General features: G+C 45.8%; 1 protein-coding gene across 19 annotated transcripts in view; it reads left to right on the top strand.

Moving 5' to 3' along the window:
- The window catches only part of NRXN2 (neurexin 2), an 888,378-nt gene that overhangs the window by 129,261 nt on the left and 743,916 nt on the right, over positions 1–15,201 (top strand). For 17 of the 19 annotated variants that reach the window (XM_067472510.1, XM_067472519.1, XM_067472512.1 and 14 more), the window contains exon 3: positions 11,004–11,021. In XM_067472510.1, the coding sequence (XP_067328611.1) occupies positions 11,004–11,021 (18 nt within the window). The remainder of the gene's footprint in view (positions 1–11,003; positions 11,022–15,201) is intronic. The other 2 variants (XM_067472511.1, XM_067472506.1) reach the window with 1 other exon arrangement.

Here is a 15,201-nt window from a genome sequence, read left to right as displayed (position 1 = left end):
CTGTATCTCTCTCCACGTACCAACCCGGGCCCTTAGATCTTCGGGGGAGGCACTCCATTCACCCCGACCAATCTCACAAACTCATCTTGTGGGCACAAGGGAGAGAGCTTCTCCTCTGTGGCTCCCCAACTTTGGAACTCATTACCTGGAAAGATCAGGAAAGCCCCTTCTCTAGAAACGTTAAAAAAGAACCTTAAAACCCGGCTCTTCCGCTGCGCCTTTGGTGAGTAGATGCACAATATGACACCATTGCACCCCTCAACACTCTTCCCACTGGAATACACTCCCTCCGTGTATTCCGTGTATGGGAAGTATAGCTTCACAACTAGTTCCCCTGCATTTCCAACAATTTCCCCCCATATTTTTGTACATAAGGCCTAAATTTTTGAAGGTAATACACGTCTCCATTTTAGGTGGATTAGGAATCTGCTGGTTTCCCTTGTAATAGACAGTAGGAGCACCTAAAGCTTCAGATAGCTTCCTTTCAACCATTTCAAAGCTCCCTACTTGAGCGGTGATGGCACGATCATCAGCATAGATGAAATTCTCTGTCCGTTCTGACAGTGGCTGATCATAGAATCAGACAATTGGAAGAGTCCTCGTGGGCCATCCAATCCAACCCCATTCTGCCAAGAAGCAGGAAAATCACATTCAAAGCACCCCTGACAGATGGCCATCCAACCTCTGTTTAAAAGTCTTAAAAGAAGGAGCTTCCACCACACTCTGGGGCAGAAAGTTCCACTGCTGAACAGCTCTCACAGTCAGGAAGTTCTTCCTAATGTTCAAATGAAATCTCCTTTCTTAGGAACCTTTTCGGCAGAGATGACACTAGCTTTTGCTCACTGACTCTTAACAGACTTTGGCCTACTCGCTCTCCTCAGGACGAGACTAGTTTTGGCCACTGACTCTAACAAACTGCGGCCTACTCACTCTCTTCAAGACGACACTAGCTTTGGCCCACTGACTCTAACAGGCTTCGGCTTACTCGCTCTCCTCAGGATGACACTAGCTTTGGCCCACTGACTAACAGGCTTAGGCCTACTCGCTCTCCTCAGGACGAGACTAGCTTTGGCCACTGACTCTAACAAACTGTGGCCTACTTGCTCTCCTCAGGACGAGAATAGCTTTGGCCCACTGACTCTAACAGGCAGCGGCCTACCCGCTCTCCTCAGAATGACACTAACTTTGGCCCAATGACTCTAACAGGCTGCAGTCTACCCGCTCGCCTCAGGACAACACTAGCTTTGGCCCACTGTCTCTAACAGGCTGTGGCCTACTCGCTCTCCTCAGGACAACAGTAGCTTTGGCCCACTGACTCTAACAGGCTTTGGCCTACTCGCTCTCCTCAGAACGACACTAGCTTTGTCCCACTGATTCTAACAAACTGCGGCCTACTCGCTCTCCTCAGGATGACACTAGCTTTGGCCCACTGACTCTAACAGGCTTCAGCCTACTCGCTCTCCTGAGGACGAAACTAGTTTTGGCCCGCTGACTCTGACAAACTGTGGCCTACTCGCTCTCCTCAGGATGACACTAGCAGGATTTGGCCTACTCGCTCTCCTCAGGATGACACTAGCTTTGGACCAATGACTCTAACAGGCATCGGCCTACTCACGCTCCTCAGGACGAGACTAGCTTTGGCCACTGACTCTAACAAACTGCGGCCTACTTGCTCTCCTCAGGACGAGACTAGCTTTGGCCCACTGACTCTAACAGGCAGCGGCCTACCTGCTCTCCTCGAAATGACACTAACTTTGGCCCACTGACTCTAACAGGCTGCGGCCTACCCGCTCGCCTCAGGACAACACTAGCTGTGGCCCACTGACTCTAACACGCTACAGCCTACTCACTCTCCTTATAACGACATTAACTTTGGCCCACTGACTCTAACAGGCTGCGGCCTACCCGCTCTCCTCAGGACAACACTAGCTTTGGCCCACTGACTCTAACAGGCTGCGGTCTACCCGCTCTCCTCAGGACGAGACTAGCTTTGGCCCACTGACTCTAACAGGCCGCGACCTACTCGCTCTCCTCAGGATGACACTAGCTTTTGCTCACTGACTCTAACAGGCTGTGGCCTACTCGCTCTCCTCAGGATGACACTAGCTTTGGTCCACTGATTCTAACAGGCTTTGGCCTACTCGCTCTCCTCAGGACGACACTAACTTTGGCCCACTGACTCTAACAGGCTGCGGACTACCCGCTCTCCTCAGGACGACAGTAGCTTTGGCCCACTGTCTCTAACAGGCTGTGGCCTACTCGCTCTCCTCAGGATGACAGTAGCTTTGGCCCACTGTCTCTAACAGGCTGTGGCCTACTCGCTCTCCTCAGGACGACAGTAGCTTTGGACCACTGACTCTAACAGGCTTTGGCCTACTCGCTCTCCTCAGGATGACACTAGCTTTGGACCACTGACTCTAACAGGCTGTGGCCTACTCGCTCTCCTCAGGATGACACTAGCTTTGGACCACTGACTCTAACAGGCTGTGGCCTACTTGCTCTCCTTAGAACGACACTAGCTTTGGACCACTGACCTTACTCGCTCTCCTTAGGATGAGATTTGCTTTGGCACATTGACTCTAATATGATTCTTTTAGAGTCATTCCTGGAATCTACAGGAAAGAAAGTAGATTCCACCTGAACATTATGAAGAACTTCCTGACCGTGAGAGCTGTTCAGCAGTGGAACTCTCTGCCCTGGAGTGTGGTGGAGGCTCCTTCTTTGGAGACTTTGAAACAGAGGCTGGATGGTCATCTGTTGGGGGCGCTTTGAATGTGATTTTCCTGCTTCTTGGCCGAATGGACTTGGACTGGATGGCTTATGAGGTCTCTTCCAACTCAATGATTCTATGACCAGGAAGAAGGAGAATTCCAATCGGAAAAGGAGCACTTGTAGTCCTGTTTACTGTCCATGGTCCTGAAACGAAAGGTCACCCCCTCCTCCTTCCATTCTGAGTGAATATCTTTTCGTGCTCAGTGCTAACTGCGTCTATTTTACATCCACCATTTGCTGGTAATTGCATTCATTATGAGTGTTTTTTAATTTAATTTGTCACAGCTGTGTTCCGTGTGTGTTCCCCACTCCCACTGAGCTGCCTTTTGTTGCCTTTGTAACCTTATTTCCCCCCACAAAAAGGGATGCCAGTGTTCCATACTGGGAGCGGAAATCTTATCTCCACTCTAGAGAAGTTTGGACTTTTCCTAGGAGTCCCTTTGGCCCTCCAGAGCTTTTGGATTTCGGCCTCCCCCTTGGTGCCAACTCTGATTGTGGAACTCCCTTCTTTCAGGAATCCCAGTTACGACCACAGTTCTGTGGTCCTAAATTCTGTGTGCCAAGTTTAGTTCAGTTCCATCATTGGTGGAGTTCAGAATGCCCTTTGATTGTGGTCAAGTTTAATAATTTTGTCAGCGCCAATTGTGTTTAAGTGCAGGCCAAGGTCTTTAGGCACTGCACCCAGTGTGCCAATCACCACTGGGACCACCTTCACTGGCTTGTGCCAGTGTCCATTATTATTATTATTATTATTATTATTATTTGAAACACAACAAAATGAGTCCACAGCAGGCACTCTTTCATTGTAGGTGAACTGTAAGTTTTTTTTTTATTTACAGTATTTATAATCTGTTCTTCTCAACCCACAGGGGATTCAGGAAGGATTACAATGTACATACACATGGCAAACATTCAATGCCATATAGACACACAACATATATCGACAGACACACAGAGGCTATTTAACATTCCAGCTTTTTCATGAAGGTATTCTGACCACCAGGGGAGCTGTCGCTTCACAATCCATTTGCGACAATGATGAAGTACTTCCTTATTCTTTTCATGGTTGCTGGAGATTTTTATGGCATCCTAAATTCACATTCCAGCTTTTTCATGAGGGTATTCTGACCACCAGGGGAGCTGTCGCTTCACCATCCATTTGTGACACTGATGAAGTACTTCCTCATTCTTTGCATGGTTGCTGGAGATTTTTATGGCATCGTAAATTCACATTCCAGCTTTTTCATGAGGGTATTCTGACCACCACGGGAGCCGTCGATTCACCATCCATTTGTGACACTGATGAAGTACTTCCTCATTCTTTGCATGGTTGCTGGAGATTTTTATGGCATCCTAAATTCACATTCCAGCTTTTTCATGAGGGTATTCTGACCACCAGGGGAGCTGTCGCTTCACCATCCATTAGTGACACTGATGAAGTACTTCCTCATTCTTTGCATAGTTACTGGAGATTTTTATGGCATCATAAATTAACATTCCAGCTTTTTCATGAGGGTATTCTGACCACCAGGGGAGCTGTCGCTTCATCATCCATTTATGATACTCATGAAATACTTCCTTATTCTTTGTATGGTTGCTGGAGATTTTTATGGCATCGTAAATTAACATTCCAGCTTTTTCATGAGGGTATTCTGACCACCAGGGGAGCTGTCGCTTCATCATCCATTTGTGACACTGATGAAGTACTTCCTTATTCTTTGCATGGTTGCTGGAGATTTTTATGGCATCGTAAATTAATATTCCAGCTTTTTCATGAGGGTATTCTGACCACCAGGGGAGCTGTCGCTTCACCATCCATTTGTGACACTGATGAAATACTTCCTTATTCTTTGCATGGTTGCTGGAGATTTTTATGGCATCCTAAATTAACATTCCAGCTTTTTCATGAGGGTATTCTGACCGCCACGGGAGCTGTCGATTCACCATCCATTTGTGACACTGATGAAGTACTCCCTCATTCTTTGCATGATTGCTGGAGATTTTTATGGCATCCTAAATTAGCCTCCCCACATAAGCGATACCTAAACTTCCTACTTGACAGATGCAGCTGACTTTCAGGCTGCAAAGGTCAACAGCAAGCTACACAAATTGGTCGGAAGCTCACTCCGAACTGGGCTGGCTTTGAACTCATGACGTATAATTCCCAGCAACTACAACTCTCAAATGACAAAACTGACCCCCCCCCCCTGAACCCACCAGTATTCAAATTTAAGTGTATCGGGTATTTGTGCCAAATTTGGTCTAGTGAATAAAAATACATCCTTTATATCAGATATTTACATTACGATTCATAACAGGAGCAATATAAAGGAGTAGCAACGAAAATAATATTATGGTTGGAGGTCACCACAACATGAGGAACTGGATTAAGGAGTCATGGCATTAGGAAGGTTGAGAACCATTGCTCTCGTTTTCCCCCCTCTGCAAATCCTTTAAGGATCGGAGGCATCCGAACACATCTCTCTCCTACCACTCCCCCCGTCTTCTCTTCTCCAGGCTAAATATTCTTCCAGCATTTCCTCCCAGGATTTGTTTTCCGTGGGGGCAGATTTGCAAATGCTCCAAATGAGGTTCGTAATAAGGATTTAAAAGATGAATAATGTTGGTCTGGAAGAACGAACCAATAAATCACACGAATTGAGTCATTCATCATCAACTGGAAATGTGCACGCTAAAACCTCCCTGAATGGATCTGTGGCTGACAGTTCCTTAACTCACAGGATCCCGGTGTACCTGGCAAAGCATTTCTGGTGGGGGATCAGCCTGAACAAAAATGTATCAAAGCAGTTATATATTTATTATTAGTAGTACTACTACTAGTAGTAGTGAAATCATGGAGGGCCCTGAAGGAGAGACCCTGCGGACCCACCAAAGAGGGCTCGCTACAATGGTGAGCAAAGAGAAGCCCAATTTAAAAGGTTTTTCCTAAGTTCCCAAAAGAAATCTCACCAAAGTTGTTAGAAGCTCCACCGAGATGATTTTATTGTGCTTCAGCTGAAAAAGATGCAAAGCAGCAATATTTCGCCAAGCCTTTTTTATACACAGAGTTGCCAGGTTTGAATCTCCCATTCCCCGCTCTTCTGCCGGCTCGACGATGATTGGCTGGCGTTCTACAGCTGGGAGGAGGCATGGCCACCTTCTGAGCGCCTGGGCCAATCGCTGGGCTTCTGCTGCCTTGGTGTCGTGATGAATCAGGAGAGAGGGACAAGGGAAAACAATGCATTCTTGAGTGGATTATGGAGATTATTTATTTATTTATTTCGGTTGCTTCTACCCCGCCCTTCTCACCCCGGAAGGGACTCAGAGCGGCTTACAAAAGCAAGACACAATTCGATGCCCGCATCACATAACAGCAATAAGACAAATTACATCAGTTAACATAAAACAACAATTCTAGCAATAACATCAATTAACAGAAAACAATAATTATTGTAAGGCAAAAACAACCATAAAACCAATAAAACCAATACAAACCATTTCTCCTCATTCACGGTCAGCGTTTCACAATCTCAATCTCATAGATTAGGAAATGTCCAAGTGACCAGCAAGTCCTGAAGGCCTACGAGCCAGCCTTATTATTGTCCTTGAGTGGCTGCAATAAACATTGATGTTTGGCTATCCTGCCATAATCCGGTGCTGAGACATAGGAACAATGGGGAAACTTTGGTGGATGTTTTGGTGAGAGAGAGGTTGAATGGGTGACAGATTAGGATGAAGTGCGGCTTTCTGAAGGCCTCCTCCATCCTATTGAGATATAATCAAAATTGCCAAATGGCCGCTCCCTCTAGGGGCCAAACTCTGAGCCCAGAGGTCATGATCCTTTGTTATTGTCCATGCAAAGAGTGTCTTTTGATAAGGGTCTTTTCAACTGCTGATTTCCTTCTTTCCAGGGTCACGCAGGGGTGGCTGCCTTGTATTTTTATACATTTTTTAATAAAGGGGAATGTCTTGATTTAAGTCGTTGACGTGCTGGCTGATACCCAAACAGGCGATGAGCTGGAGATGTCTCTGCCTTGGTCCTTTCACTATTGGCTGCTACTTCCCGGCGGATGTCAGGTGGTGCAATACCGGCTAAGCAGTGTAATTTCTCCAGTGGTGTAGGGCACAGACACGCTGTGATAATGCGGCATGTCTCATTAAGAGCCACATCTACTGTTTTAGTGTGGTGAGATGTGTTCCACACTGGGCATGCGTACTCAGCAGCAGAGTAGCATAGTGCAAGGGCAGATGTCTTCACTGTGTCTGGTTGTGATCCCCAGGTTGTGCCAGTCAGCTTATGTATTATATTGTTTCTAGCACCCACTTTTTGCTTGATGTTCAGGCAGTGCTTCTTGTAGGTCAGAGCACGTCTAGAGTGACTCCTGGGTATTTGGGTGTGTTGCAATGCTCCAGTGGGGTTCCTTCCCAGGTGATCCTCAGAGCTCGGGATGCTTGTCTGTTCTTGAGATGAAAGGCACATGTCTGTGTTTTAGATGGATTAGGGATCAGCTGGATTTCCCTGTAAGAGGCAGTAAGAGCACCTAGAGCTTTGGAGAGCTTGTGTTCAACCATCTCAAAGCTCCCTGCTTGAGGGGTGATGGCACGATCATCAGCATAGATGAAGCTCTCTGTCCCTTCTTTCAGTGGCTGGTCATTTGTGTAGATGTTGAACATGGATGGAGCAAGCACGCTCCCCTGAGGCAGACCATTCTTCTGTTTCTGCCATCTGCTTCTCTGGCTCTGGAACTCAACAAAGAAGCTCCTGTTTTGTAGCAGGTTTCCTATGAGGGGGATGAGGTGGTAGTCCTTTGCGATACTATACATTTTTCTCAGGAGGAGGCGGTGGTTCACAGTCTCATAAGCCGCTGACAGGTCTATGAAGACAGCTCCTGTGATCTGCTGCCTTTCAAAGCCATCTTCTATGTGCTGAATCAGGTTCAGCACTTGCGATGTGCAGCTTCTGCCTTTCCTGAAGCCAACTTGCTGTGGAATCAGACATGGGTCTATTTTTTCCATAATTCTTTGCAAAAAAATTTTTCTGGCTATGAAAGCCTTTGACAACACTCTGCACATGCTTTTGTTACTCCTTGTTGTTTATTCCATATGTAAAAGGCCATAATCCGGATTTTTTTCTAGTGCTGAGACATAGGAACAATGGGGGAACTTTGGTGGATGTTTTGGTGAGAGAGAGGTTGAATGGGTGACAGATTAGGACGAGGTGCGGCTTTCCGAAGGCCTCCTCCATCCTATTGAGATATAATCAAAATTGCCAAATGGCTGCTCCCTCTGGGGGCCAAACTCCAAGCCCAGAGGTCACGATCCTTTGTTATTGTCCATGCAAAGAGTGTCTTTTGATAAGGATCTTTTCAACTGGTGATTTCCTTCTTTGTTGTTTAGAGATGTAATTATGCAGGATTATTACAACGGTGTTTGGGTTTGCAGCTGTCTGTCTGCCTCCCTCCTTTGGCCATAAGTGTGGACCTTTGGAAGCAACCGTGGGCCACCATGGCCGCTGCACTCCAGGCGCTAAGCGATGACATTGTTGTTACTCTTGTTGTTGCTGTCAAGCCTGAAATGTATTTGTTAATTGCTTTCCGCCCACCAGGACTTCCCCAAGCGATGCCAATAAACTCTATATAAATTACACTGTTGGAAAGCACAGCACTCGCAGTTTTACAAACCAAAGGCCATGCAAAACAATAACCGTTTTGACCACCGCACTCGAAGGTCAACAAGAGGCGGCACAAATGCAAGCCGTTGCATGACTTGCTGGCCAACTTACGGGATGGGGCGAAAGGCTGTGAGGAAGGGGTATGGAATATCGGATCCCGAAAAGGGGTTGGCACTTGGCAGCCAGAACAGAAGTGATCTCTGTGGCAGTGTTATGCTATGTTACACAGAACGGCAGACTTGTGAAAAAGAATTCAGCGACTTGTAAAAAGAGGAGGCATGGTGAGAAGGAGTTCATTTCCCTTCCCTCTTTGAATGCTCCCTCTCCAATGAATTTTCTCCCTAGAGCAGGAGTCTCCCTTGGCTATCTTTTCAGCACCAAAAGGAAGGAGGTTTTTTGCTATTGCAATCTGCATATCCAGATTGAAGTGTGGTGTGTGTATATTTGCACTTTATTTTGTGCTTTGAATTGCTGATGTAAATAGCATGCCCACACCTGAAATATCCATCTCAACATGACAATTTTTGGGTTGTTGTAGGTTTTCTGGGCTATATGGCCATGTTCTAGAGGCATTTTCTCCTGATGTTTCGCCTGCATCTATGGCAAGCATCCTCAGAGGTAGTGAGGTCTGTTGGAACTAGGGAAAAGTGGTTTATATATCTGTGGAATGACCAGGGTTGGACAAAGGACCCCTGTCTGCTGGGGCTAGGTGTGAATGTTTCAGCTGATCACCTTGATTTGCATTCAATGGCTTGGAAGTGCCTGGGGGAATCTTTCTTTGAGAGGTGATTTGATGTGTCTGATTGTTTACTCTCTGTTGTTTTGCTGTTGTAATTTTTGAGTTTTTTTTAATACTGGTAGCCAGATTTTGTTCATTTTCATGGTTTCTTCCTTTCTGTTGAAATTGTCCACATGCTTGTGGATTTCAATGGCTTCTCTGTGTAGTCTGACATGGTGGTTGTTGGAGTGGTCCAGCATTTCTGTGTTCTCAAATAAGATGCTGTGTCCAGGCTGGTTCATCAGGTGCTCTGCTATGGCTGACTTCTCTGGTTGACGTAGTCTGCATTGACTTTCATGTTCCTTGATGCGTGTCTGGGCAATGCTGCGTTTGGTGGTCCCTATGTAGACTTGTCCACAGCTGCATGGTACACGGTAGACTCCTGCAGAGGTGAGAGGATCCCTCTTGTCCTTTGCTGAACGGAGCATTGGTTGGATTTTCTTGGTGGGTCTGGAGATAGTTTGTATGTTGTGTTTCCTCATCAGTTTCCCTATGCGGTCAGTGGTTCCCTTGATGTCTGGCAAGAACCCTTTTCCTTTGGGTGGATCTTCGTCTTGACTCTCGTGGCTTCTTCTTGGTGGTCTTGCCGCTCTTCTGATGTCTGAGGTGGAGTCTCCATTGGCCTGGAGAGCCCAGTTGAGGTGGTTCAGTTCATCTTGGAGGAGGTGGGCTTCGCAGATTCTTTTTGCACGGTCTGCCAAGGCTTTAATGGGGCTTCTTTTTTGACTTGGGTGATGGTTGGAGTTTTGATGTAGATATCTATCTGTGTGTGTGGGTTTTCTGTAGACGGTGTGACCCAATTGTTGATCTGGTTTGCGGATGACTAGGACATCTAGAAAAGGCAGTCTTCCTTCATTTTCTTTTTCCATTGTGAATTGGATGTTTGGGTGGATGCTGTTCAGATGGTCCAGGAACCTGTTGAGTTCTTCTTCTCCATGGCTCCAAATGGTGAAGGTGTCATCCACATATCTGAACCATATGTTTGGGTGGATGCTGTTCAGATGGTCCAGGAACCTGTTGAGTTCTTCTTCTCCATGGCTCCAAATAGTGAAGGTGTCATCCACATCTCTGAACCATATGTTTGGGTGGATGCTGTTGAGATGGTCCAGGAACCTGTTGAGTTCTTCTTCTCCATGGCTCCAAATGGTGAAGGTGTCATCCACATCTCTGAACCATATGTTTGGGTGGATGCTGTTGAGATGGTCCAGGAACCTGTTGAGTTCTTCTTCTCCATGGCTCCAAATGGTGAAGATGTCATCCACATCTCTGAACCATATGTTTGGGTTGATGCTGTTGAGATGGTCCAGGAACCTGTTGAGTTCTTCTTCTCCATGGCTCCAAATGGTGAAGGTGTCATCCACATCTCTGAACCATATGTTTGGGTTGATGCTGTTGAGATGGTCCAGGAACCTGTTGAGTTCTTCTTCTCCATGGCTCCAAATGGTGAAGGTGTCATCCACATATCTGAACCATATGTTTGGGTGGATGCTGTTGAGATGTTCCAGGAACCTGTTGAGTTCTTCTTCTCCATGGCTCCAAATGGTGAAGGTGTCACCCACATATCGGAACCATATCGTGGGCTTTTTGGTTGCTGTTTCCAGCAACTTCTGTGTGCTTACACTTCAGAATTACCTAGGGCCGGCCCTGCTCTGCTCTCAAATGTCTATTCATGCCTTGTGCTACATTTTGGAACTGGGGTGGGATTTTTGTCACTCAGAATGAAATCTAACGTCCTGTTTCTCCTTTCCTTCCCCATCCGCTTGCCTGTCTGTGTTCCTGCAGAAGAACTTACGATGGAAGGTGAGTACAACCTTTCCTTAACGTTTCTTATTCTTTGTTTAGGGGCTCGGGTTGGATCGAAGGGATTTCTTTACATTGTGGATACAGTTGCTGTGTGCTCCAGAAGCTTGTCTCATGGAAGGATTTACTTCTCATGTTTGATAGACCCCTTCACTGAAGATCTGATCTGTGCTCCAGAAAGATTAAAGGGACTAAGAATACTCTTGATAATGCAAACAAAGTCGGAATTGGAAACCACTTTCTTTTTCATTTCTTTCTGCTAATATTCTTTTTGCAGATGATATATTATTAGTGTGGATGATGCTTCAAGGGTGGTGTATATTCATGATGGCAATAACAGGGAAGATGTGGTGGTCCTGGGAAGGGAGGAAGCCTTTGTTGTCGAAACGTCTTGAGTCAACCAAGTGTATATCTTTGGGCTTTTTCCATCCGTGAACTCTGGGGTGTCTTCCTAATCTATGTTTTCTTAAAATAAGGTGATAGCTTCCATATTAGTTGGACAATAAATCTGCTCCAGGTATTGCTCTGAGCAGTTCAAAGAATTCCACCAGGTTATTTATTTTATATTTTATATAAATTAATATTTTATATAAATTTTATATTTTATATAAATTTTATATTTTATATAAATTTTATATTTTATATAAATTAATATTTTATATAAATTATTATATTATATTATATTATATTATATTATATCATATTATATTATATCATATTATATTATGAATACAGTTCTAATGGCTGCCAGTCCAATTCCGAGCACAATTCAACGTGCCGTTTTTGACCTATAAAGCCCTATACGGTTCTGGCCCAGCGTACCTGTCCAAACGTATCTCCCTCTATGTTCCACCTCGAAATTTGAGATCTTCTGGGGAGGTCCTGCTCTCGGCCCCACCTTTGGCGCAAACACGCTTGGTGGGGATGAGGGACAGGGCCTTCTCGGTGGTGGCCCCCCGCCTGTGGAACTCGCTCTCCAGCGATATATAATATAAATTAAGAATACAGTTCTAATGGTTGCCAGTCCAATTCCGAGCACAATTCAGAGTGCTGGTTTTGACCTATAAAGCCCTATACGTTTCCAGGCCAGCTTACCTGTCCTGATGTATCTACGTTCTCCCTTGAAATTTAAGATCTTCTGGGGAGGCCCTGCTCTTGGCCCCGCCTTTGGCGCAAACACACTTGGTGGGGATGAGGGACAGGGCCTTCTCGGTGGTAGCCCCCCACCTGTGGAACTCGCTCCCCAGCGAAATCAGGTCAACAACGTCCCTCCCCGCCTTCAGGAGGAAATTGGAAATGTGGTTATGGGACCAGGCTTTTGGGTAGCTGGCAGATAATTGACAACAGTAATAATGATAATGTTATGGAAAATGGACTATGGACAGGCTTCCGATTGTGTTGTGCTCACTGAATTTGTTTCTACATAAGGCTAGACCTTGAAGGAGCTGGGGGTGGTGACGGCTTCTGATTGTGTTGTGCTCATTGAATTTTTTCTACATAAGACTAGACCTTGAAGGAGCTGGGGGTGGTGACGGCTTCTCATTGTGTTGTGCTCATTGAAGTTTTTCTACATAAGGCTAGACCTTGAAGGAGCTGGGGGTGATGGCGGCTTCTGATTGTGTTGTCCTCACTGAATTTGTTTCTACATAAGGCTAGATCTTGAAGGAGCTGGGGGTGGTGACGGTTTCCGATTGTGTTGTGCTCACTGAATTTGTTTCTACATAAGGCTAGATCTTGAAGGAGCTGGGAGTGGTGACGGCTTCCGATTGTGTTGTGCTCACTGAATTTGTTTCTACATAAGACTAGACCTTGAAGGAGCTGGGGGTGGTGACGGTTTCCGATTGTGTTGTGCTCACTCAATTTGTTTCTACATAAGGCTAGATCTTGAAGGAGCTGGGAGTGGTGACGGCTTCCGATTGTGTTGTGCTCACTGAATTTGTTTCTACATAAGGCTAGACCTTGAAGGAGCTGGGAGTGGTGACGGCTTCCGATTGTGTTGTGCTCGCTGAATTTGTTTCTACATAAGACTAGACCTTGAAGGAGCTGGGGGTGGTGACGGCTTCCGATTGTGTTGTGCTCACTGAATTTGTTTCTACATAAGGCTAAACCTTGAAGGAGCTGGGAGTGGTGACGGCTTCTGATTGTGTTGTGCTCACTCAATTTGTTTCTACATAAGGCTAGACCTTGAAGGAGCTGGTGGTGGTGACGGCTTCTGATTGTGTAGTGCTCACTCAATTTGTTTCTACATAAGGCTAGACCTTGAAGGAGGTGGGGATGTTGACGGCTTCTGCTTGTGTTGTGCTCACTGAATTTGTTTCTACATAAGGCTACACCTTGAAGGAGCTGGGGGTGGTGACGGCCGACAGGGAGCTCTGCCGTGGGCTGGTCCATGAGGTCACGAAGCATCGGAAATGACTGAACAAACGAACAATAACAACACTAGACAGCCAGTACTATTGCACTTTTTATTAATGCGGGTACAAATGGCGGTCTCAGCCACTGATGGAGGTTCTGGGTTTTCACCTGCCACTTTTGGACTCTTGCCTGCTGAGGTGTTCCTGCAAGTAGTACTCAGGAAGCTGTTTCTTGATTCAAAGCGTTGGCGTGCTGACTGAAATCTAAATGGGGATGGACTGGAGATGTCACTGCCTTGGTCCTTTCATTCTTGGCTGCCACTTCCCGGCGGATGTCAGGTGGTGCAATACCAGCTAAGCCAGTGTTTCTCAACCTGGGGGTTAGGACCCCTGGGGGGGGGTCGCAAGGGGATGTCAGAGGGGTCAGAATATACAGTGTTTTCTGTTGGTCATGGGGGTTCTGTGTGGGAAGTTTGGCCCAATTCTAACGTTGATGGGGTTCAGAATACTCTTTGATTGTAGGTGAACTATAAATCCCAGCAACTACAACTCCCAAATGTCAAGGTCTATTTTCCCCAAACTCTGCCAGAGTTCACATTTGAACATATCGAGTTTTCATGCCAAGTTTGGTCCAGATTGATCATTGGGTTGTTGTAGGTTTTTTCAGGCTATATGGCCATGGTCTAGAGGCATTCACTACTGACATTTCGCCTGCATCTATGGCAAGCATCCTCAGAGGTAGTGAGGTGATCATTGTTTTAGTCCACAGTGCTCTCTGGATGTAGGTGAACTACAACTCCCAAACTCAAGGTCAATGCCCACCAAACAATTCCAGCATTTTCTGTTGTTCATGGGAGTTCTATGTGCCAAGTTTGGTTCAATTCCATTGTTGGTGGAGTTCAGAATGCTCTCTGATTGTAGGTGAACTATAAATCTCAGCAACTACAACTCCCAAATGTCAAGGTCTATTTCCCCCAAACTCCACCAGAGTTAACATTTGAACATATTGAGTTTGCATGCCAAGTTTGGTCCAGATTGATCATTGTTTCAGTCCACAGTGCTCTCTGGATGTAGGTGAACTACAACTCCCAAACTCAAGGTCAATGCCCACCAAACCGCTCCAGCATTTTGTGTTGTTCATGGAAGTTCTATGTGCCAAGTTTGGTTCAATTCCATCGTTGGTCGAGTTCAGAATGCTCTTTGATTGTAGGTGAACTATAAATCCCAGTGACTACAACTCCCAAATGACAAAATCAAAGTATTCCACCCAGTTATTTATTTATTGTGTCAGAAGTAAATTAAGAATACAGTTCTAATGGCTGTTTTAAAGTAGTGAGGTGTATTCCTGCAGAATATGTTGTGTGTATATTTAGAAGCAGAGAAGGAAAGCGCAAGGGCAGATGCCTTCGCTGTGTCTGGTTGTGATCCCCAGGTTGTGCCAGTCATATTATTTCTAGCACCCATTTTTTGCTTGATTGTCAAGCAGTGCTTCTTGTAAGTCAGAGCACGGTTCAAGGTAACTCCCAGGTATTTTGGGTCCCAGTGGGATTCCTTTCCAGGTAATAATCCTCAGAGCTCGGGATGCTTGTCTGTTCTTAAGGTGAAAGGCACATGTCTGTGTTTAAGATGGATTAGGGATCAGCTCGTTTTCCCTGTAATAGGGAGTAAGGGCGCCTAGAGCTTCGGAGAGCTTCTGTTCAACCATCTCAAAGCTCCCTGCTTGGGCGGTGATGGCACGATCATCAGCATAGATGAAACTCTCTGTCCCTTCTGGCAGTCATTTGTGTCATTTGGTCATTTGTGTAGATGTTGAACATGGATGGAGC

Source organism: Anolis sagrei, chromosome 12 (genome assembly GCF_037176765.1).
Source record: "Anolis sagrei isolate rAnoSag1 chromosome 12, rAnoSag1.mat, whole genome shotgun sequence".
Lineage (NCBI taxonomy): Eukaryota > Metazoa > Chordata > Lepidosauria > Squamata > Dactyloidae > Anolis > Anolis sagrei.
This window is presented reverse-complemented; position numbering and strand designations above follow the sequence as displayed.